The sequence below is a fragment of the Typha latifolia genome, chromosome 2, assembly GCF_019914945.1.
Source record: "Typha latifolia isolate L0001 chromosome 2, TyphaL0001v2, whole genome shotgun sequence".
NCBI lineage: Eukaryota > Viridiplantae > Streptophyta > Magnoliopsida > Poales > Typhaceae > Typha > Typha latifolia.
Window position 1 is genome coordinate 13,351,009 of NC_133087.1, and position 22,326 is coordinate 13,373,334.

At 36.1% G+C, this 22,326-nt stretch overlaps 3 protein-coding genes across 4 annotated transcripts; 2 read left to right on the forward strand and 1 right to left on the reverse strand.

Moving 5' to 3' along the window:
* The first annotated feature begins 798 nt into the window (after window positions 1–798).
* On the forward strand, window positions 799–8,146 carry LOC140781757 (putative phospholipid-transporting ATPase 9). 2 transcript variants are annotated; one of them, XM_073127944.1, is made up of 12 exons: window positions 799–1,800; window positions 2,616–3,958; window positions 4,070–4,180; window positions 4,281–4,557; window positions 4,649–4,737; window positions 4,839–4,947; window positions 5,652–5,855; window positions 5,949–6,074; window positions 6,284–6,382; window positions 6,464–6,655; window positions 6,980–7,573; window positions 7,656–8,146. In XM_073127944.1, exons 1-12 carry the CDS (start codon window positions 1,408–1,410, stop codon window positions 7,695–7,697), a joined length of 3,579 nt encoding a protein of 1,192 aa, XP_072984045.1. In that variant the 5' UTR covers window positions 799–1,407; the 3' UTR covers window positions 7,698–8,146. The 2 variants fall into 2 exon arrangements, with proteins under 2 accessions (XP_072984045.1, XP_072984044.1); XM_073127943.1 differs by having other exon boundaries at window positions 6,980–7,765.
* Window positions 8,147–9,887: 1,741 nt separating this feature from the next.
* LOC140782402 (ATP synthase subunit O, mitochondrial-like) lies at window positions 9,888–18,064 on the forward strand. Its single transcript, XM_073128937.1, has 6 exons — window positions 9,888–10,120; window positions 10,344–10,394; window positions 14,619–14,862; window positions 16,599–16,711; window positions 17,125–17,211; window positions 17,705–18,064. The coding sequence occupies exons 1-6, from the start codon at window positions 9,992–9,994 to the stop codon at window positions 17,822–17,824; spliced, it is 744 nt and encodes a 247-aa protein (XP_072985038.1). The 5' UTR covers window positions 9,888–9,991; the 3' UTR covers window positions 17,825–18,064.
* Window positions 18,065–20,436: 2,372 nt separating this feature from the next.
* Window positions 20,437–20,996, reverse strand: LOC140781779 (uncharacterized). The gene has a single exon (XM_073127981.1). The coding sequence runs from the start codon at window positions 20,914–20,916 to the stop codon at window positions 20,539–20,541; it is 378 nt and encodes a 125-aa protein (XP_072984082.1). The 5' UTR covers window positions 20,917–20,996; the 3' UTR covers window positions 20,437–20,538.
* Between the last annotated feature and the right edge of the window lie 1,330 nt (window positions 20,997–22,326).

Here is a 22,326-nt window from a genome sequence, read left to right on the forward strand (position 1 = left end):
AAGTCAAATGATATACTACATCTTTCTCAAATATATGGTCATGTTTGAAAGTCAACTTGTTGGATTTTTTGATATTCTTTTCTTAAGAATTTCTTACACAAAGATATATATTTTTTCTCATGTGTGAACAATTAAGAAGTCAAGAAAGAAATAGAATCTTTTTAATTATTCTTTTTTTTTTCTAGAAGAGAAAATATGAACAAGTTTTTATTAAACTCAAATATCTTTTATAACAAAGTTTTTTTTTTTTTTCTTTTCAATCCTAGGACCGATTTAATTGGGATACCGTTAAATTTCTATTTTACGCTAAGAAAAAGCTTTATTTGGATAGGAGTATATTCCCATCTGAGGTGGTCTTATGTAACATGTTAGATTATTGGAATTTTACTCTTATAGCTTGAAAAAATGATCTTACCACCAAACTTAGATTCCATGTCCTAATAAAATAATGATATAAAGTTTTATCCTTTACTCTCCTTTGCAATCCAAACACCTCTTTGAAAAATTTATTATCAGATCTCTCTCTCTCTCTCTCGCTTTTTATTTTTATCTTTGTAATATCGTTCTGATATTCTTGAGACGTATTGTTTTCTTTTCCCCGTTTGCGTCACCGGTCGTCTCCCCCTCTCTCTTGCATATGAGAAGAAGTTTCTGAGAACGAAAACGAGAGAAATTTGGGGCCTAACGGCAATGACCGCAGCCGCATAGATTTCATTGACCTTCTAGAAGTTGTCTGTAGGTTCCGAAGACCCGAAAGTTTCGATCTTTGTGTATTATTCCGCAGCGCGTGCACGTTTTGAAGAGTTTCTTCCCACATGAGTTTGGCTCTCTAATCGTCTTAAAGTCCAAGTCAAAGATGAATTTGGGAGCTCAGTTTGAAGGTTCCATGCCTTGTCCCAAGCCCAGACGAAGATTTCAAAGAAGAGGGCTCGCTTCTCCTGAGCCGTGTCCTTTATAGAGGCCGGAAGGTGGTAGTCTGTGAGATCTCTGGTGCCTCGAAGATAAAAAAGGAGCGATTTTGGGGCCTGGGTCTTTGTCGGATAAGCTGGTTGGGGGAAAAAAAATTGGGTTTTGGCGGTATATTCTCTCCTTTTCCTGGTCGGGATACCTGTTCTATTCTATTGTCGTTTAGATTTGGAGAAGAAGAGGGAGGGGCTTCTTTGCTTGTTCTTGACCTTTGCAGCTGCGTGTGGGTTAATGGTAGTGTGTTTGGTGTTCTTCTGATAGAGAGGAATATATATATTTTTTTCCTTTTTAAACCAATCAAGAGAGGGGTAGCAAATTCTGGGCTTTTATCAGAGCTCTATAGTTCGCAGATATTTGAGGATTCTTGGGGTTGAAGGTCTTTCAAGGTTGTAATCTGGGAATCTCTCCTGCGATTCTCATTAGATTTATATAAGAGGATATATGACTACTGGAAGGAGAAGAAGAAAGTTTAGGTTCAGTAATTTATACAGTTTTGCCTGTGGATCGAGATATGGTGACGACCACTCTCGGATTGGAGGCCCGGGATTCTCTCGGATTGTTTTCGCCAACGATCCGGATTGCTTTGAGGCTACCAACCTAAACTATCCATGGAACTATGTCTCCACCACCAAGTATACGTTGGCTACCTTCATACCCAAGTCCTTGTTTGAGCAGTTTAGGAGGGTTGCCAATTTTTACTTCCTGATCACAGGTTGTCTAGCTTTAACGCCATTGGCTCCTTACACAGCAGTGAGCGCGATTCTTCCGCTGCTCATCGTTATCGGAGCGACCATGGCGAAGGAGGGTATTGAAGATCGGAGGAGGAAGCAACAGGTTTTTATTTTCTCTCACCCTATCTTTCAATAAGCGAAGGAAAAGAGAATAGGAATCTTAGTGTCTTAGTTCTGTTTATATGGTACTTAAGCTTTATGCAGCTGTTATATGGAAAAAGTAACCATTTGATTTCTTGCTGACAATCTTCATATTTAGTGACATGGTAGCAATAGTAAATGCATGCAACATATTTGTGGTGTAATTGCAGAATTTGAAACTTAACCGATTCTATTGGAAGTGGGAAGAGATTATTTTGCTATAATTTTTGGTTTTTATATTTTCTCAGAAGGTTCCCAGATTCCATAGAGGAACAATTAGGAAAACCAGAAAAAAGAACTGTTTTTTTTTCTTTTTCATTCTCCTCCTTTTGAGAGAAAATTGATGGAAGACCACCAGTCTAATACATAAAAGAGGAGGAGAGAGATAGCTGTTTAGAAGAGTGGGAATATTGATGTGGTACTTAAAATGGAGTGTCAAGGGTACAATTCGACAATATTGTGTCATGTTGTGCTAATATATTGAGTCCTGTCTGGAAAACCTTTTTATGGAGATACATACTTGATTAGCTCCACTTGAGGATATTTAACAAGATATGGATCTCCAAGTCTCTTGATTAGAGAGTAAGAAATCAGCCTTCTTGTTTTTGATTCTATATTGAAATCAAAATTTTGATTGCACTATCTAATTATTCTAAAATTAAATCTTTAATTTTTCTAGCTCAGAATCTTCTGATTCCTTTGCTAATGCTAGTCCTGTCTTCTTACTATTTTAAAGACTAGTGAGGTTAATGCTTAACAAACAATTTATTTATTCAGGATAATGAGGTCAACAATAGAAAGGTCAAAGTGCACCGAGGGGATGGCAACTTTGAGTATACAAAATGGAAGAATCTGCGAGTTGGTGATCTGGTGAAGGTGGAGAAAGATGACTTCTTCCCTGCTGACCTGATTTTGCTTTCTTCCAGTTATGAAGATGCAATCTGTTATGTGGAGACAATGAACCTTGATGGAGAAACAAATTTGAAATTGAAACAGTCGCTGGAAATAACTTCAAGTTTACAAGAAGATAGTAACTTTCAAAATTTCAAAGCAATAGTCAAGTGTGAAGACCCAAATGCGAATTTATATTCTTTTGTTGGAACCATAGAAATCGACGACCAAGAGTACCCTCTCTCACCTCAGCAGCTTCTTCTTAGAGACTCGAAGTTGCGCAACACTGACCACATATATGGGATAGTAATTTTCACAGGACATGATACAAAAGTTATGCAAAATGCCACAGATCCACCATCCAAAAGAAGCAAAATTGAACGGAAGATGGATAAAATTATTTACCTCTTGCTTGCTTCCCTGGTTATTATTTCTTTAATCGGGTCAATCTTCTTTGGAATTTTTACCAAGAATGACCTGAAAAATGGCAGGATGAAACGATGGTATCTTAGACCGGATGACTCTAATATCTACTTTGATCCAAAGAGATCATCTTTTGCAGCATTTTTTCACTTCTTGACAGCAATGATGCTGTATAGTTACTTCATCCCAATCTCCTTGTATATCTCCATTGAGATAGTCAAGAGCTTGCAGGCTCTTTTTATCAACCGAGACATCCAAATGTACCATGAGGACTCAGACAAGCCAGCTCATGCTCGTACCTCAAACTTGAATGAGGAACTAGGTCAAGTTGATACAATTCTTTCAGATAAGACAGGAACATTGACTTGCAACTCAATGGAGTTCATTAAATGTTCAATTGCTGGCACTGCTTATGGCCGTGGTGTCACAGAAGTTGAGAAAGCAATGGCCAGAAGAAAAGGGTCTCCATTGATATATGAACCAGAAGAGTTTGAGGAGAATCAAGTTGATACAGTACCTCCAATTAAAGGATTTAATTTCAAGGACTCACGAGTCATGAATGGGAATTGGATTAAAGAGGGTCATTCTGATATCATTGAGAAATTTCTCCGATTATTGGCGGTCTGTCACACTTGCATACCTGAAATAGACGAAGAATCAGGGAAGATTTCTTATGAAGCTGAGTCTCCTGACGAGGCTGCCTTTGTTATTGCAGCAAGAGAACTAGGTTTTGAGTTTTATCGGAGAACTCAGATGGGAATCTCTCTGCATGAACTGGATCCCAGGTCAGGCAGAATAGTTGAAAGGTAATAATTTCGTCTTCTCATGGAAGTAAGAAAAACTTTGACTTTTAAGTAACTTACCTTTGAATTCCAATTGATGCAATATTCTCACAGTATGTGCCTGTTTCTTTGCAGATCCTATAAGCTTTTAAATATCTTGGAGTTCAACAGCTCAAGGAAACGGATGTCTGTGATAGTTAGAGATGAGGAGGGGAAATTACTGCTGCTAAGCAAAGGTGCTGATAGGTCAGTGAAAAGCTATGTTAAATGCATGAGAATTTATTCGTTCTCATTATCTCTTCTCTTGTAAGAATATCAGACTAATTTTTTCTTTTTACATAAACAGTGTAATGTTTGGAAGGCTAGCTAAGAATGGAAGTGAGTATGAGGAAGTGACTAAGGAACACATTAATGAGTATGCTGATGCTGGTTTAAGAACCTTGGTTCTTGCTTATCGTGAACTTGATGAAAAGGAGTATGAAAATTTTAACAAAAGATTTACGTCAGCCAAAAATTCAGTTAGTGCTGATAGAGATGACAAAATTGAGGAAGCTGCAGATATGATAGAGAGAGATCTGATTCTTCTTGGTGCTACTGCTGTTGAAGACAAACTCCAAAATGGGGTGAGTCCAAGGCTTTCCAGGATAGCTATGTGATTCTTTTAATCGTGTGAACTTGTGTATACTGATATTTTATTCCTTCTTATAAACCTAGGTACCTGAATGCATTGACAAGCTTGCACAAGCTGGAATCAAGATATGGGTGCTGACTGGCGACAAGATGGAGACTGCTATCAATATTGGGTATGACTTTGTTTCCTTATTATCATATGCAAGCAGAGGTTTGATGTGTATGACCATATTTAATTTCCTTTACAATTTTCTTCTTTATCACAATTTTGCAGCTTCGCCTGTAGTCTACTGAGACAAGGAATGAAGCAGATAATCATCACTTTGGAATCAGCAGATATTATTGCACTGGAGAAGGGTGGGAACAAAGATGCCATTGCTAAGGTAAAAAAATAATTTCTCATGTATTAAAAGTAAATCAGCTGCAGCCCTTCGGTTTAAATAATATTATGCCTAGAAGTTCATTATTGCTAGTGCACTTGTGAGAACACTACCCACATGGCTATGTGGTATCTTCGAGAATGAGGGAGGGAAAGAGGGAGGGAGATAGAAATGATCATTCTTCTGTTTGTGGTTACCCATTGGAAACAGTATTTGATATTAACCCTTAAATGATAATCACTTCATTGACTATTGTGGGCAAGTGTATTTGTGTTGAATTACTCTCTATTAATTAGTATTGTTTTCACTACAACATGATAAATTGTGGTGGACAAGAATACTGGTACTAAGAAAGTTATTTTAGCCATAATATTGTTTGACTGTAGAAACCATTTATGATGGCAGTTTTTAACGAACTCAGTTCTATCTCCATAGTCTACAAATATTCCATATTAAAATTTTTGTACTTTAATACAAAATTACTAATTCCACCTTGCCAAATTATGTCTCGATTATTGTTCTAATATGAAAACATGAAATGATCACAGTAATTGAAACAATTTCTTGTCCTAATTTTTGGGTGTTCTTAGAGTCCTGATTGTACCTGCCCCTGCTTTCTTACCTACAGATACTTTAGATGTTGTTTCCAACTGATAACTGAAGTTGCAAGGGTAGTCCTTTTTGACAAAAAGTTTGTTGTGTTGTAGGCATCAAAGGAGAGTGTTGTGCATCAAATAAACGAGGGGAAGAAACTGATGAGTTCGTCCACTACTGCATCGTATGCTTTGATAATTGATGGTAAATCACTTGCCTATGCTCTGGAAGATGATGCTAAGAATCTGTTCCTACAGCTTGCTCTTAGCTGTGGATCAGTCATCTGTTGTCGTTCTTCCCCCAAACAAAAAGCTCTTGTGAGTTTCAATAATCCTTTGAAAACTATATATACTTTTTAGTTGATCCTCTTAATATCGATTCTAATGTGTTCTTTTTTCTGAAAAATGTAGGTTACTAGACTTGTTAAAGAAGGCACCCGTAAAGTGACTTTAGCAATTGGTGATGGTGCAAATGACGTGGGCATGCTTCAAGAAGCAGACATAGGGATTGGAATCAGTGGTGCTGAAGGAATGCAGGTTAGTACTGTAACATCTGATTTTGGTATCTCCTTACTACTGCAGGGCACATGCATTGCATGGGGGCATGCCTCTGTCCTGATCCATTAGGGATAATGCCATTTCTCAAGGAGAATTGGCCCTGTAATAGTAGAAGATAACATTTTGAAATTCAATTGCTAGTTGCCATTTGTTGATCTAATTGTTTCCTGGGGCATGCATATTTTCAGGCGGTTATGTCAAGTGACATTGCCATTGCTCAGTTCCGGTTTCTGGAGAGGTTACTGCTTGTGCACGGGCATTGGTGCTACCGAAGGATCTCATCAATGGTATAAGCTGTTCTTGTATGGTGGTGTTCTCACCTTTTTCTCACTGCTAGGTGCTGACGAATAATTTATTCTGCTTTGCAGATCTGTTACTTCTTTTACAAGAACCTCACATTTGGTGTCACCCTTTTCTTGTATGAGGCATATGCTTCATTCTCTGGGCAACCTGCATATAATGATTGGTTCCTGTCACTATATAACGTGTTTTTCACCTCGCTTCCAGTGATTGCTTTGGGTGTATTTGACCAGGATGTTTCTGCTCGGTTTTGTCTAAAGGTACTTATCCTATCATTTAGAAAGACAACAATCTTTCAGTGTACAACCATAAGCGTCATATGGCTAGTGATGTTCATCAACTATCATTCTATGAAGATACCTGAAAATTTCTTCCATTAAAAGTAGCGATGATTTTGCTAGAAGGCTGATTCCTGCTTTGGCATGGAAACTATGCAGTGAATAGACTCCCATTGAACATAAATTCCCTGACCAGTACTACCTTTCCTAATATTATGTTTTAAACTCCCACAATTTCTTAACATCCTTCACTTATTAAACATTCATATAATAAGTCCATTCTGAATTTTGTCTGCTACATTGCAGTTCCCCATGCTTTACCAGGAAGGTGTGCAAAACGTCCTATTTAGCTGGGCCCGTATAATTGGTTGGATGTTGAATGGTATTGTCAGTGGCATCATAATCTTCTTCTTCTGCACAAATGCACTACAGCATCAGGCTTTCCGGAAAGGTGGTGAGGTTGTGAGCTTAGACATCCTCGGGACTACCATGTACACATGTGTGGTCTGGGTCGTAAACTGTCAAATGGCACTCTCAGTGAGCTATTTCACACTTATACAACACATCTTCATCTGGGGTGGCATTGCTTTTTGGTACATCTTCCTCCTGATATATGGTGCCATGCCAACCAGCTTTTCGACTACTGCTTTCATGGTTTTTGTGGAGGGGTTGGCCCCTGCGCTGTCTTATTGGATTGTGACTCTCTTTGTGGTGATTGCTACACTTATTCCGTACATTGCCTATGGCTCGATTCAAATGCGCTTCTTTCCGATGTACCATAACATGATTCAGTGGATACGGTTTGACGGGCGGGCTGACGATCCTGAGTACTGCCATGTAGTGCGGCAGAGGTCAGTGAGGCCGACAACAGTTGGAGTCTCTGCCCGTCTTGATGCAAAGGTTAGTCAGTTAGCAAGGGTCCACCATGCAGTTCACTCACCATAACTGCTCTCCTCTGAATTCGTCATCACTCGTTGTACAGCTATTCTCTCATCCTGTTGGCTCTGAACTCCGGTTGCGCTGAAAAGGACCAATGCCTTGTTCATCATCAAACTGGACGCCCAAGGATGCGCTTCTCCCATGGATGGCATCTGTAAGCATGCTATTGCTTTAAGGTGCTGGGTGATGCTGCCGTGTATGGTTCTTTTGAGGTATGCGAGAGGAAGCTCCACAGGAGAGATGTAAATTAGATTCTTGACCCTTTTCTGGTCGCATTATTTAATTATTTTTACACCCACAATTCCCCACAGGCCTGATTTATACAAAAATCTCTTTGTTCACTATGTTCCTCCTTTTACTCTATAATATTCTCCTGAGTTAATTGTAAACAGATAACGCCATGGTTATGTTAGGTCCTCTGTGCTAGTTTTGAATGTATAGTTCAATCATCATGAATGGAAGAAATGGCTTTCCCTGTAGACCTTTTGGAAAAATGATTATTTGGCAGACTATGTGACACTGAGCTTTTGGTTTTGGATTCGAGTTTTAAACTCTTCCTGAAAATTTCCTTCTTCAAATGAACAAAGGAAGGGAAGCCAAGAACTGTCTTTGCTTCATTTTTTTTTTTCTCTCTTCATATGTTTGCTTGAGTATTTATCCTGATACTATCTATAGCTGAAACATGGAGTTGTAAATGTATGATGAATTGCTTTGTTGCAACTATCATTTGCTTAAGATCTTGGCAACTATCGACTTTATTCTTTTCCTATGAAGAATCCCATGTCATCTTACATCTCTTTCCAAGTACAAGGTTGCATCTTATTGGTAGGTGGTTCAATAAGTTCTATCTACTCAGAAACTGACATCACACCTAGCATTCATGACATTATTTTGCATCTATCTATGAGTAATAATCTTGGCAATACAATCATTTCAATTTCTGTACCAAAGATTCAATTTCATGCCATCAAACTAGTGAAAGCATAACTACAAGCTTTTATTCCAAAACCCAAGAACCAGTCCAGCTACTCACAAACCATAAATTTGATGAAGTTAAATGCCTCACAACAATAGGAAATGAACAAGAACCTGTGAGTAAAAACTACCACTGGCTAACTCATGGCTGTGGCATTGGTAGAGCAGCATGATCACCCTTGCTTGCCTTTGCATCCAGCTCCTCCGCCACCGCTGCCTTCGCTTCCTGAACTATACTCCTACGACCTAACGTGGACCGCCGGCGTGCCCACGCCATGCAATCGTACCGCGTATCGGGACCTTCTGCCTGTGCCGCCCATATCCGCCCGACGACGCAAGACATCACTGTGAGGACTATCACCACAGATATGACTGCAAAAAAAGGCCCAATGGATCCCGAGCCATGTCGAAGCCCACCCGGTATCGGTGGTGCTGTTGTCGCCGTCCCCGTCGCTGCCGCAGAGTCCATATGCATTCAGTAGAAATGAGAGTGTCTTGAGCTATAGAATGGTACGAGGGGAGTTAGTAGAGTTGTAAAGCTAATGAATGTGTCAAAAGGATTAGAGGATGGATTAGTAAAGCAAAAGGTGAGGAGCCTACTTTTGTGATTAAGTGGAGAACAACATGGAAAGGAGAAAGCAAACATGCTGAGGGGGGCCATTTTGGTGTTTGTCTACAAAAAGGGATTAATGGGTGTCAGGAGCTAAATCTTTTCTACGTCATTCTGAGAAGATTCTGCTTAAGATGCAAACAGAAACGAGAAGATAATTCAAGAAACACAAAGGACCTTAGTGTGGCCCTTCTGATTGCTTCCTCTTATCATTTATTTGACTATTCTTAAAATAAAAACAAAAATATTAACATTAAAGAATCGTTTTCTAAAAGAATCCAATTTATTCAATTCAAGAGTAAATCCGGTTAAGACTACCTGAGCCTCGATCCAAATTCTCCAATATATTATTCAAGATTAGAGTTTTAAAAAAGTCAAGTGAAGATTGATTGATTGAGAGAGGATATATTAATCTTTGTATCTTTGAATCTAATGGTTTTAAATTTATGTGCAATTATATTTCGAGCTTAATTGAGCCGAGCCGAGCTGAGCTGAGCTCGAGCCAGCTTGATTATTTGAGGCTCGAGCTGAGCCGTTTGTGGTATCTTATCGGGTATCTCATATGGGATCAGAAACCGATGGAGTGATCCGGTCCGAAATGGTTAACGGGTTACCGGGTCCAATACCACCCGATCAGCTGAACGACTTGCTACACCAAAAACCTTGCTACTTGCTCCAAGGGCTCGCCACGTACGCACTTATACCATCTCCCCGACTTCAAGGACTCCCTCTCTCCGCCCCAACTCCATTTTGCTCTCCTCGCCGTCTGCGTTGAAGGTCTAGGGTTTCCTCAAATGGCGCTTTCGAGGAGTCTCAGATCCGGTCTTCCCCGCTTCCACAAGCTCCTCGCACCCGAATCCGCCCTCCCCCTAGGGACCATCGCAGATCCGAGTTCCCGAAACCCTAATCTCCCGATCTCCGAGGTGAATTCCAACTGTAGGGATTTGATTGCAATTCCCTTTCTCTTCGATGGTCACTAATATTTGCCGGAATTCCGGTTATTCTTGATGGATGCCTTTTGATCTTATTGATTTTTTTAATGATTTCTGCTAAAGAAAGAACTGAGATGAAGATTCATTAGGAGTTCTTATGAATGTATTTATTTTATGTGATGTTGTTGCTGATGGATGTGCATTTTTATTGCAGAGTTCGAGGAATTTTGCGACTCAGACGATGCCCACTGAAGCAAAAATTAAGGTAAAGAAGTGACCTTTCTTTATGTGCCGCATTTTGGATACTAAATAGTTCTTATTTTCTGAAACCTTGAAAGTGGTAATTAGTTATCCTTATTTTTTCATTAATGTCTTAAAATATGACGGAATTTTTTGTAATCACTGTTACCTGTACATTTCAAATATTTGAGTTCCTTAACGTTGGATATTCATATAGCTGATTGTGGGAATTAGCTGCCAAAAGATGCATTAAATTGAAGTCCTCAGAAGTTGCGTAATAAATGTTGATAATGTTAATGGACTATTGCTTAGTAATGGGTTATAGTATTTAAAAGTTAAAACAATTGCATGAACTATGGGGGTAAAAGGTATGGAATTTTTAGCTTATGAGATATGCTAATTGAGCTATAAATGTGAAGTGCTGCATTCCAAGACTTCTTTTCACCCAACAGTTTGGTCATTTCTACATTAAGTAGTCAGTACTATCCTTGTCTATATTGGTTGCTTCTTATTTTTCAATCTTGCATTATAAACTTTGATAACACTGTCTATTTTTTTTTTTAAAGTTTTTCCTTTTGCATAGTACTTATAATACATCACATGTTTATCCTTGAAAATATACGAGATTTTGGAGAAGAATGATGAGACTTGTGCATCTTCAGTCCTAGCAGTCACTTGGTGCAGTTTATCTGAATGTTTAAGACTTTAAGTTTTATGATTGCCTTGTTTTTCTCATATTTTTTCTACAAATGCTTGACAAGTTTTGAAAGGAAAAAGAAAATGTAAGGTGTTAAAATGACATAAAATGAATTGAATTGATTTTATTCTGAATTCATTGATTTCTCTTGTTTGAGGCATAGGATAAAAAAATTGATTCACTTCACTAGATGATTTTCCTCAGCTAATCCAAGCTCTACAAATGCTCTACCGCCAGAAATCTTCTCCATCACTTGTAATTCCATCTCTGCTGCCTCTCGACCTCCCCAAATAGCTTTCTTTGTCCCTCCTTTGCCTCAAATAACCTTCAGACTGTTGCAGATTAGGGGACGAGAGGAAGGGTGTTGTTGGTACTCTCATATGGCGTGCCACTGATGTATGTGCTGGCTAGGTCTGATATCCTAGGAGCGACTCTTTCAACTATCATTTTCCTTCTTCCTTTTTTCTTGATGTTATTTTATTTCTTTAGATATAGCTAATTGGCCTTTTGGAATAGCATTTTTCTAATAAAGCTTGGTAGTTGTATGTGATTCTTATTCAGCATGATTAATTTTTTCATCAAATCCATAGTCTAATGTAATTTTGAAAATTATAATCTGAAACAAAGTTCCAGGAAGCTTCTACTTTTGCGTTAATCTCCTAATCAATTTTTTTCCCTTAGATTCTGATTCCTTAGTTGTACATCAGAATCATCAGGTACATTTTCTCTTGAGAATCTTCAACCCCAAGCTTTGTCCTTCATTACATTCAGTATGAGAACTTCCCTTGGCTACCTTTGTTTTGTCATAGTGATTAATCTGTAGAATGGAAATTATACTTTATTCAATGTGTAAAAGAATTTCTTTTGACCAAGATCATTCTTGCCCAATGAAGTCATGTGAATTTTTGGAATGAGTTATCTTCTAGGAGTTTATTTTGAATTATTTGACATCTGATGGGACTCAGATTTATTGCAAATAGTTGAAAGAATAAGAGCATATATGTTGTAATAATTCAAAATATTACCTATTAAGATGAAAGGAAGGAGATGTATGTGGGAGCTACTTATGTTCTTTCTGCAGAACTCTTTAATGAATGGTACCTCTATCCATCAATATCTGAGAAAACTTATAGGGAAGGTCCTAATGAAAGAGGGAAACTGCTTCAAAATCACTGCGCATAACAAGAACACAAACAAGTTGAACAGCATAAGTGTCCATGAATAGGAATTCAAAGACACTAAAATCTTTGTAGAAGATAAGCCATGTGAAATTTGAGGAGCATGTTCTACACAATCCATTGAAGAGAGTTTCTACACAAGATAATTGATAGATGCAGCCATTTAGGATTAATGTTCTGATGGTGGTGACAGGACTGATCTAAGTCATATGACAAGATTGATCTAAGTCACCAACTTTTTGCTTAAAGTAATGAGGTATTTTAGTCATTAATAAATTGAGAAATTTATTAAAACACTACATTTTGCCTCTATTATCATTCACACTCTACTATATAGATATTTATCATTTGACCCTTGTGTTTTACTTTTAATTTCTTAAAAACACCATGCCATTAGTATTACTATAGGTGAGATAAATTAACTTTAGATGTACAATGACCTTAATACTTTTGAAAAATTTTCAACATCAAGGTAAAAGTAAAAGGGCAACCAGATACTAAGGTTACTATTTGAAAATTGGAAAAACTATTTGTTCTGTTAGTTGTTGTTAGGTGAAAATTAATTCAGGTAATTTTTAAGGTATAAAAATTTTTGGGGAAATTGTTAAAAAATGCTCTGCATTTTGTTTTTATTATTATTTGCACCTTACCTTTAAGGATTTAATCCTCAAAAATGCCCCAACATTAGTTTTATTAATCGAGGATTACCATATACATAAATTAACTTAACTTTAGCTTCAAGATGACTGATGTGCCCTTTATTTCTCAACTCCAATCACCTCCTCCACTCTCCTCTCTACTCCCTATGTCATTCCCCACAACCTCCTCCCATCTTGCTTCTTTTGCTTTCGTTGGCCTCCAAATCGATCTCAGCATTGTTGTGCCACTAATAATGACATTGATCCCATTCCCACTTCCTCCGTCTTTAAGATTGTGGTGGCCGAAGATGAGGGTGGTGACATCAGAGTCCAAATAATTGATGCAGGCAAAGAAATCTAGCTTGGGCTTGATGGTCTTCTCCAGTTCTGCTTGGAGATCACCCATTAATGGGTGCTTGGAGATCCTTTCTCTTACTGAGTCCTCCTTGTTTACTCATCCCACGTTTAGTTTCCTGATCAATCTTTTTACCTTAGATCATTTTATGCACAATAGATATGTTTCTAACTCTGAACAACATGAGCAGTCTTGTATATTGAGAACTAGATTCTCCATTTCTAACAAAGGAACTTCAATCTGATCATCTCCATTAAACATACATGGCGATCCATCATCATTGATAGTTGCAAGCTGCTTTGGATGAACTTTCATCCTCATTGTCGACCCTAAGATAGTGAAAGGATACAACTTTCACACAGATTACGGAGGCATTGTTTTATAAAGATAATTTTGATAAGGCAGTATAAAGATAATTTTGATAAGGCAACTATAAAGCTAAACCCAACATTGGGCAATTAGGAACCAAGGCATGCAAAAGTTGGGCTTAGCTTTAATAAGTATGTTAAGATGGATGAATAAGAGGTTGCTTTACGAGATAGAATAAAAATTGAGTGTAATTTAAGTTAGGACGGTAGCACCTATAGATAAGTTATGTAAGAATTGATTGAGATGATTTAGACAATGGAGATCACATGGTACAATGATAATAAAGAGGAGCAAGTTGCCAAATGTGGCATGACAGGACGTAGCAAGAATAGACATTAGACACTTTATTATTTAACTTAAAAAAATTCCTTATACTAAATAGAAGATAATGGAAGAAAATGATCCATATATCCAAGCTTGGTACTCCTACTGCCGTTATTGTTGTTGTGTAATTTGTATTTCCTCTCGAAACTGCAGTGCGATAATTTTGAGCCATCAAATCATATTTTTAAACATTTACATCCTGGAAACATGACTTGATTATTATTTTCAATTATTTGGCAGTACATAAATGGTTTATTTTTTATTCTATTAATTTTACTTCTGTGCAATCTTTTACTTTGTCATCGTACCCAGCTTACATACGTACATACATACATACATATGTATAAGCTTAATATCAGGCACTTTACCTATTACTCTTTACGCAATCCCACATGGTATTCTAGTGACATTGTTACATTTTTTGCGTGTTTGTTTTTATTATAGTTATTCTTATAACTTAAAAGAATTTTTTTTTTCTATTAGTCAAACCACTAAGTTCATCATGCAATGTATGGTCCTACCCTTTTTTTTTTCCCTTTTTCATTAATAAGTTTCTTTATGGCAATATATTCGGTAGGTGATACAGTACTTAATGATTTCTGAAGTCCTTAATCAATCTGTCCTTTTTTTATTGACAAATCTCGGTTTGATGTTAATCTCCACTGTTGCTTTTCTCATATAACTGCAGGTGCCATTATCACTCTTCGGCGGTTCAGGAAATTATGCTTCTGCGCTATTCCTTGCAGCCTCCAAAGCAAATATGTTGGACAAGATTGAATCTGAAATCCTTGATATTGTTGACGCTTCTAAGAAGAGTCCATTGTTTTCACAATTCATGAAGGATTTGTCTGTGCCAAGAGAGACCAGAGTAAAGGCAGTACAAGAAATATTTTCTGAAGCTGGGTTTTCACATGTCACCAAAAATTTCATGGGTATGTCCTATCTAGTTGCACTTAGACCCCTTTTGGTACAAATAGGCTATGCGAGAGGATAATTTGGTGTCATATATCTCATCCAACAATTAAAAGAAATGCTACAGATACGCTAATATTTGCAGGCATTATGTTACTGGCTTCAGTTACATGTTTGGTAACATTTACTGTTGACAAACAGTCAAATAGAGAATGTTGTAAAAGATTGAACTCATCATGCTTTTTATGATGTATACTCCATTACCGCATTATGTTGGATACTTGGATATAGTCAATAATTTATCAGCATTTTGTAATCAACATCATATGTTTGTTAGAGTAACGTCTTGTTTTGTCCATTTTCTATTTAGTTATCATGAACATGTAATCCACCGAAAAAATGTGAATTACCAAATAGTTTTGCACTGTAAGTAATATTATCTGGATTTATTGCCTAGAGAGTATTTCTTTATACTCGAGCATCCATAGATACATATTTCTCAAAATTAATATTCTAACTAATGTGTATCTTTCTCAATCCAAATTTTTATTAAACGTTATAAGAAAATCAAAGTTGACTAAAAACATTAAAGTTCACAGTGAAACTTTTCTTCTATCAATCAAGATTTGAAGTTCTTAAATCTGTCAGTTGGTATACTCTACATTCTACAAGATAATATACTTTATAGCTGGAAAAAATAAAAAATTTAATGGAAAATAAATAAAAATAATTTGAAAGGTCAACATAAACCTTTAGACTGAAGAAACAGGTTGTGGAGATGTATTGACCCTTGAAGCTCATATAAATTGGAGAAAATCTGAGGGGAGTTTCTCTTAGTTGTGTTGTTGCTCCTACATCCTAGTTCGCTTTATGTACCTTGAGAGTTGAGATGATAGTTCACGATAGCGTGATAAAAGTTAATTTTCTTCCCAATTTCCATTAATACCAGATTACTTTGCATTCCTAATGCATCATATTCATTGGATTCATATTATCACCTATTGACTTTTGGAGTATGTCTATATGACACAATGGGAGGGTTGATTTGTTTCTCTTTTTTTTTAAATGGAGAGGGAGTTCTTGTTACATGTTTTGAACTATGACCTCAATCTTATTTAAAAGGATGTGCATGAAAATATTGATTAATTGTAATTTTTAAGTTGGGTTTTTTTATGACTTAATGCTTGTGTGAAATGATCAATTTAATGAAAACATATCAGATGCATGTGAGGTGATTTATTCTTTTTGGAAAATATAGGTTCCTCCTGTTCTGAAGTTTATTTCAGTTTAAGATAGATTACCTTTTGTAGGGTATTCCACTTGCTTGTGTTACATATCTTGTTCCTTCTTTTCTTTGTATTTTATTTGTGTCATATGTAATTATCTATTTTACATCCATTATCCTCAGTTACGCCATCTTTCAGTTACTTATGCCTTAAATGTCAGACACTTACTGTTCTACTATGATGTTTGTCTAACAGGTTCTTTTTTTAAGCTTATTTATCTAATTTGTCATATGAAATAGAATTACTTTGATGATCAGCATAGTGAATTATGCTTCTGTTCCAATTTTATAAATGCTATTTATTGCCAGAATTGGGAATTTATAGCAAAAGTGTTTCACCTATAATTTTTATGGATCTTGAGGATGATAATATTAGAATGCCATTGTATTTCAGTGTCCATAATTTGCAGAGGGACTACTTTACAGTAATTTAAGATTCTATTGTTTGGTTTTATCTTGTAATATGTGAAGCTGTGTTAGCGGATAGCGGTAGGCTGAGACATCTGGAGCGCATTGCAAGGCGTTTTGTTGATTTGACTATGGCACACAAGGGCGAGGTGAATGTCATTGTGACATCCGTCATTGTAAGTCAAACTTTATTATCAGTTCAGTTCTTTTATATGATGGATTATGCAATTGCCACTATAGTATCAAACAAATAGTGCATCTGTTCACTTTCTCTCTAGGTATTTCTTTGGCCTTCTTTGAAAATCTAGCATTTACAATTTTTTTGAACCATGTAATACATGAATAGAGCTAATAATGTCTAAAATTTTTTACCACCTTCTAGTGAGTTATACATGGAGTTAAATATGTATTTGACACATAAAATATGCGAGTTTTTTCTTCCTTTCCTCATCTTGTTTTTGCCAACGAGGTGATTAAACTATGAAAACCTCTGTAAGATTATGGTCACTTGTTCCTCGATGTTGCTGTCAATTTAGTTATATTTGCTTGTCCCCTACTTAAATTCATTCATCTTAAATTGTGATTGCAGCCGCTACCTGCAGAAGAGGAAAAAGAACTTAAGCAGACCCTGCAAGATATTCTTGGACAAGGGAAAACTGTCAAGCTTGAACAGAAGGTATTTGTTTGATTTCATTGTATACATGCATACACAGGAAAAGCGATTCTCTTAATTCTAGTGACTTTTTAAATGGTCTCAGCATACTTCAAAATTCAAATACATTAGTACCTTCTCTGGACTTTGCCAATTATGCTGCGTCCATTACATGACACCTTCCTTTGGTATAGTAGAGTGGAAGGCATTTACCCATTATATTGCATGTGTACTGTCTTTCATTATTTTAAGTGTTAAAAGAGGATTATGAGATTTCACACTTGAAGTTAAGTCAATAATACTGATTCAATTCTTTAAGAATTGAACTCTCCTTGTTTTTTTTTTCTAAAAACTTTTATCATTCAATTTTTCTCTCAAAATTCTCTGGTACTAACATTTATTTGTTTCATCGTGACATTGAATTTGATTGTTTTATGTTCTTTTTCCGTTACTTTGCACAGATAAGTGGGATAAATTTTGTCGAGAGTAAGTTGATTAAACTTTTTCATTTCTGTAGATTGACCCCAGCATCCTTGGAGGATTGGTGATTGAATTTGGGCAGAAGGTCTTCGACATGTCGATAAAAACTAGGGCAAAGCAGATGGAGAAGTTCTTGAGGGAGCCTCTTCATTTTTGAAAGCTTCTATTGATTCAACTGTGCTTCAACATGATATCTTTCACTGTAACTGCTACTTAGCCCTTGCCATGGAATAAGATATTTGAAGAGAAGTGTACACTCTGTTTATGGCCTCTTAGGCTATAACGCTATAAAAGTGTTGACATTCATTTCTTTGTTTCATCAAAATCATTAAGCTGTGAAAAATCCAAACAGAAGTCGATTTCTTCAAGTGATTGAACATGCTACATTTCTTCTGCATACTGTCAACTTAAGATTGAATCTAGTACTTGCTAGGCCCAGCACAGTGCACCCTTTGTCAAAACTGATTTGAAGATATTGCTGAGTTACTTGTCAGAAATTTCTTGGTTCAATGACTTTCATAATGCACTTGTATTGTGAAGAGATTACATAATGCATCCATCATCAAGGAGAAGTAACTTTATGGAAATAAATGAGTTTTGCGAAAGAAGTAGTAAGAGAAAGAAAATGATAAATGAATTAGTATACTGACTCATAAAACAACATCAATAATAGCATTTCATGGTAGGGAAAAGGTTTTTATTTTCACGTATACTCTTATTTTATTTATTTATTTATTTATTTTATTTGCTTGTATACCTCTGTAAAATTAATATTTGCATGTAGACATCTTTAAAATATATACTTTGTGCATAGATACGTGTACCCGATTACCTATCAAGTTGATCTCAATAATTTAATAGGAAAAGACAAAATTATCCTTAACTAAGATAAATTTATGAAAAAATAAAAATAAGAATAATTTTATTCTCTATCTTAATTATAAAGTCAATCACCATTTGTCGATAAGCTCCCAAACCAAAACAACCCTTCTACCACCATACATTCTCACTCCATGATCTCCTCTCGTCTAATAAATCACCATTTCATCTCCTTGACTTCAAAGGCCAGGCCAGCTTATGAGGTAGTCTGATGAAGAGGAGGACTGTGAGCTGGAGAACCAAACAGGGGCAGCTGCAACGACGTAGTCGACGGCGAATAAGCCGCTTTTCTTCCACTACGCGAGAGATATTATTGGAAGTGATCAATAGAGAGGAGGAGGAAGAGGAAAAGGAGACATTTCTTGGGGAGTTTCTGGTGAGGTGTAACAAGGAACACATGAACTACCACGCTGTTGATTCCTTAAGGCAACCTTCTTTATCCTTGGGGTTAGTTTCTTCATTTAGAATATGAACTCATGGGTCATATTAACTCTTAGTTATGGCTAAGGTATCATCGCATTGCACACTTGAAAAATAAAAGCATATATATATATATATATATATATATATATGTCGCAACTGTAAACCAGTAGTCAAGTCCTACTAATCCACGAGAAGGGCCATGAATTTGAATGTTTTCGTGAATGCTGGAACTGATATTTGATGAACATCGAGTCTTGTCTGGAAGATAAAATTGACAGTAAAAGAATTAATAAGAGCACAAGTTTGGACAATATAACAAACATGCTCAGAAGAAAGTGAGCCAAGCTGCTAATTTATTAACTAAACCCAGTTAAATTCATAGGTTTCTATGGAATATTAATAATCGTGATCTTCTTTTCATTTTTGGTGATGGATGCATGTAATATGTATTTTGCCGAGCTAACCAATGTAATTTGGGCGGAGCACTTTGAAGTAATAAATTTAACTTAAGCTTTAAGAAAAGAACACCAAAATAATTTTTATCTATACCGAAGATTAAAATCAGTTAGTTGCACACAGTGATAAAATAAGTGAAGTAAAGTTGTGATCATACTTTGACCAAGAAAGAAATTTATATGAATAATATAGTGAATTTTAGATATTAAAATAACACTTCTGCATTTAGTCTAGTCCACATTTTTTACCTTCTTTTGGTTTCCTTCAATATCTTATTAATACTGATATTGAAAAGGTAAGAAAAAAATAATATAATCATAAGCAAAAGTTAGAAGGGGAAGGCTGTTCTATAATAGTTAAACCAAAACAGTAAGGTATACAATTTAATATCGTTTTGATGAAACTAATTAATATATCGTATTGTGGTCATTCATAAGATCTTACTGAACACTTCCTTACACCTGATTTGCCTCATAGGAGCTAAACTTGCATGATTAGCTTTACTCAAAAGAGGAAAATAAAAATAAAAAAGCAATAAAATACTTCCAATTCTTTCAATTCTTCTTCTTCTTCTTCAATAAAAATAAAAAAGCAATAAAATTTGATTCAATAATCAATGAACCATATAATATCTTTCAATTCTTCTTCTTCTTCTTCAAAGAGATGCTCCTGCTGGTGATGATCATTCTACCCAGACTACCCATATAATATCTTTCAATTCTGCTGCTTCAAGATATGCTCCTTATGCAGTACTGCTAATTATTACAGAAGAGATATCACATAATGATTTCATTAAGGAGAAGTTATTTTATGGAATTAAAAGGTGTCTTGGGAAAGAGGGAAGGAAGGAGTAGGAAGAAGAAAAAAAAAATAAAGGAAGAAGAGAAGGTAATATTAGTAAAGAAAATGATGCATATCGGTTACAAATTTATGCTTAACTTTACATAAGAATTAGTATAGAGAAACTCATAAAACTAACATTAACAATAACGATAGAAGAAAAAACTTCTAGAAAAAAAAAGGTTGATGAATTGCTTCAATTGCTCTTTCTTATTCATATAACTCATTTTAACTCTACATATATACAAAGCCTTATCTTAATCATGAAGTACGTCAATGATCACCATTTGCCCAGAAGCTCCCAAACCAAAACAACCCTTCTTCCACCACCAACTCCTCCCATACCTTGTCAGCTTCTATCCATGATCTCCTCTCATCAGGAAACCATCTCTCCTCTTCAAAAGGAAGAGCATGCGTTCCTTGGTCCACCACCATTCTATCTCCCTTCTCCAGCTCTACCTCTGCAACGACTCTACCTCCCTTTGATCTCCTCCGCAGCATTCTGAAAGTCCTCTTCGACTTCACGGCCAGTTTGTGAGGTAGTCGGATGAAGAGGAAGACTGTGAGCTGGAGAACCAAGCAGGGGCAGCAGCAGCATACCACGACGCAGTCGACGGCGAATAATCCGCTCTCTTCCACGGCGCGAGACATTATCGGAACTGAGTAGAAGAAGAGGAGGAGGAGACATTTCGTAGGGAGTTTCTGGTGAGGTGTAACAAAGGACGCAAGACTTGCTTAAGAATACAAGGCTTGGAGGGGAAGGTGACTTGAGGGAGAATGCCACGTCTTTGAGCAGTTTCCTTTGGTTGATTCCTTAAGCCAACCTTCTTGCCCTTCTTTTGGAGCATGACTCATAGCCTCATATTTGTCCTACGAATTATGAGTTTGCAGCTCGATTCCTATCACTCCTCTACTTAGAGATCATAAGTTTTGAATCCTCTTATTAATATTGAAATTGATATTTACTCAAATTTTCTATCACAAAGTTATATGTGCATGTTTTGAGCTTATTATTAGCATGTCTCTTAGGAAGTTTAATCTATTTATCTAGCATGATATTAGAAATCAAATTATAATGTATCAAAAATATTATTAAACCTAAAAAGAATTATTCTAGGTCTGAAAAGGATAACGCTTCTTGACATTGTTATGCAATATATTATTAATTTGTTATCTATAACAGCTCAAATTTTTTAGATCTTACAAAATGATGGCCAAGACGTGTGGGTTTGTGTTATTAAAACAACTTCTTTGGTAACGAAAGGCATTCCCTTCTAATTAAATAACAAAGGAAACAAACAAACAAACAAACAAACAAACAGGTGGTCTTCATATCTCATTATTCAAGAAGGGTTGACCAACTAATAAGTTCATAAATGAGCTGGTTTGTGTGATGGAAATGGAAGTAGACAATATTTTTCTACAAGACTAAGTTCGAGGTCTTAACTGCACCAAAAGTCACCTTGCCAACTTTCTACATATGAGATATAACTCTTCTTTTTTAACTGCTTCACTTGTGAGAGTAAGAATTTATCTAGTTATCTTTGAGTAAATTTATGGAAGAATTTAAATTTAGTTATTAAACTATGAGTGTAAGTATGTTAACTGTAATAAAAAAAATTTACCTAAAAAACATGCAATGTTTAGCTAAAATATGCATAAGTGAATTTTTTATTATTATTATTGTAAAATAGTATTTAAAAGAGATCTAATTCATTTAAACCAAATATCACCTGAATTTCTAGTTGACTATACATCCCATTAATGTATTTAATATTTGTAATGGTATCCATGATGGTAATTTTCATGGTCGATTAAGCTTTTAGAGTGCACCTTAATCAAGAGTCCTATGTGTATAAACACATCCAATTTAATAAAGAATTTTATCTATCTCTTTGGATGTTATGAAAAAGGATCAAAGGGTGTAAGCTTTGGTGCAATTTGTGGAGCAAATGACAAAAGGTAGTGGTGCCCTGGATATCAATCTCTTACACGTCAAAGTTTGGTTGCTTGTCTGGCTCCCTAAGGAGACTGTAGGGATTTCCTGCAGTCCGGTTTACT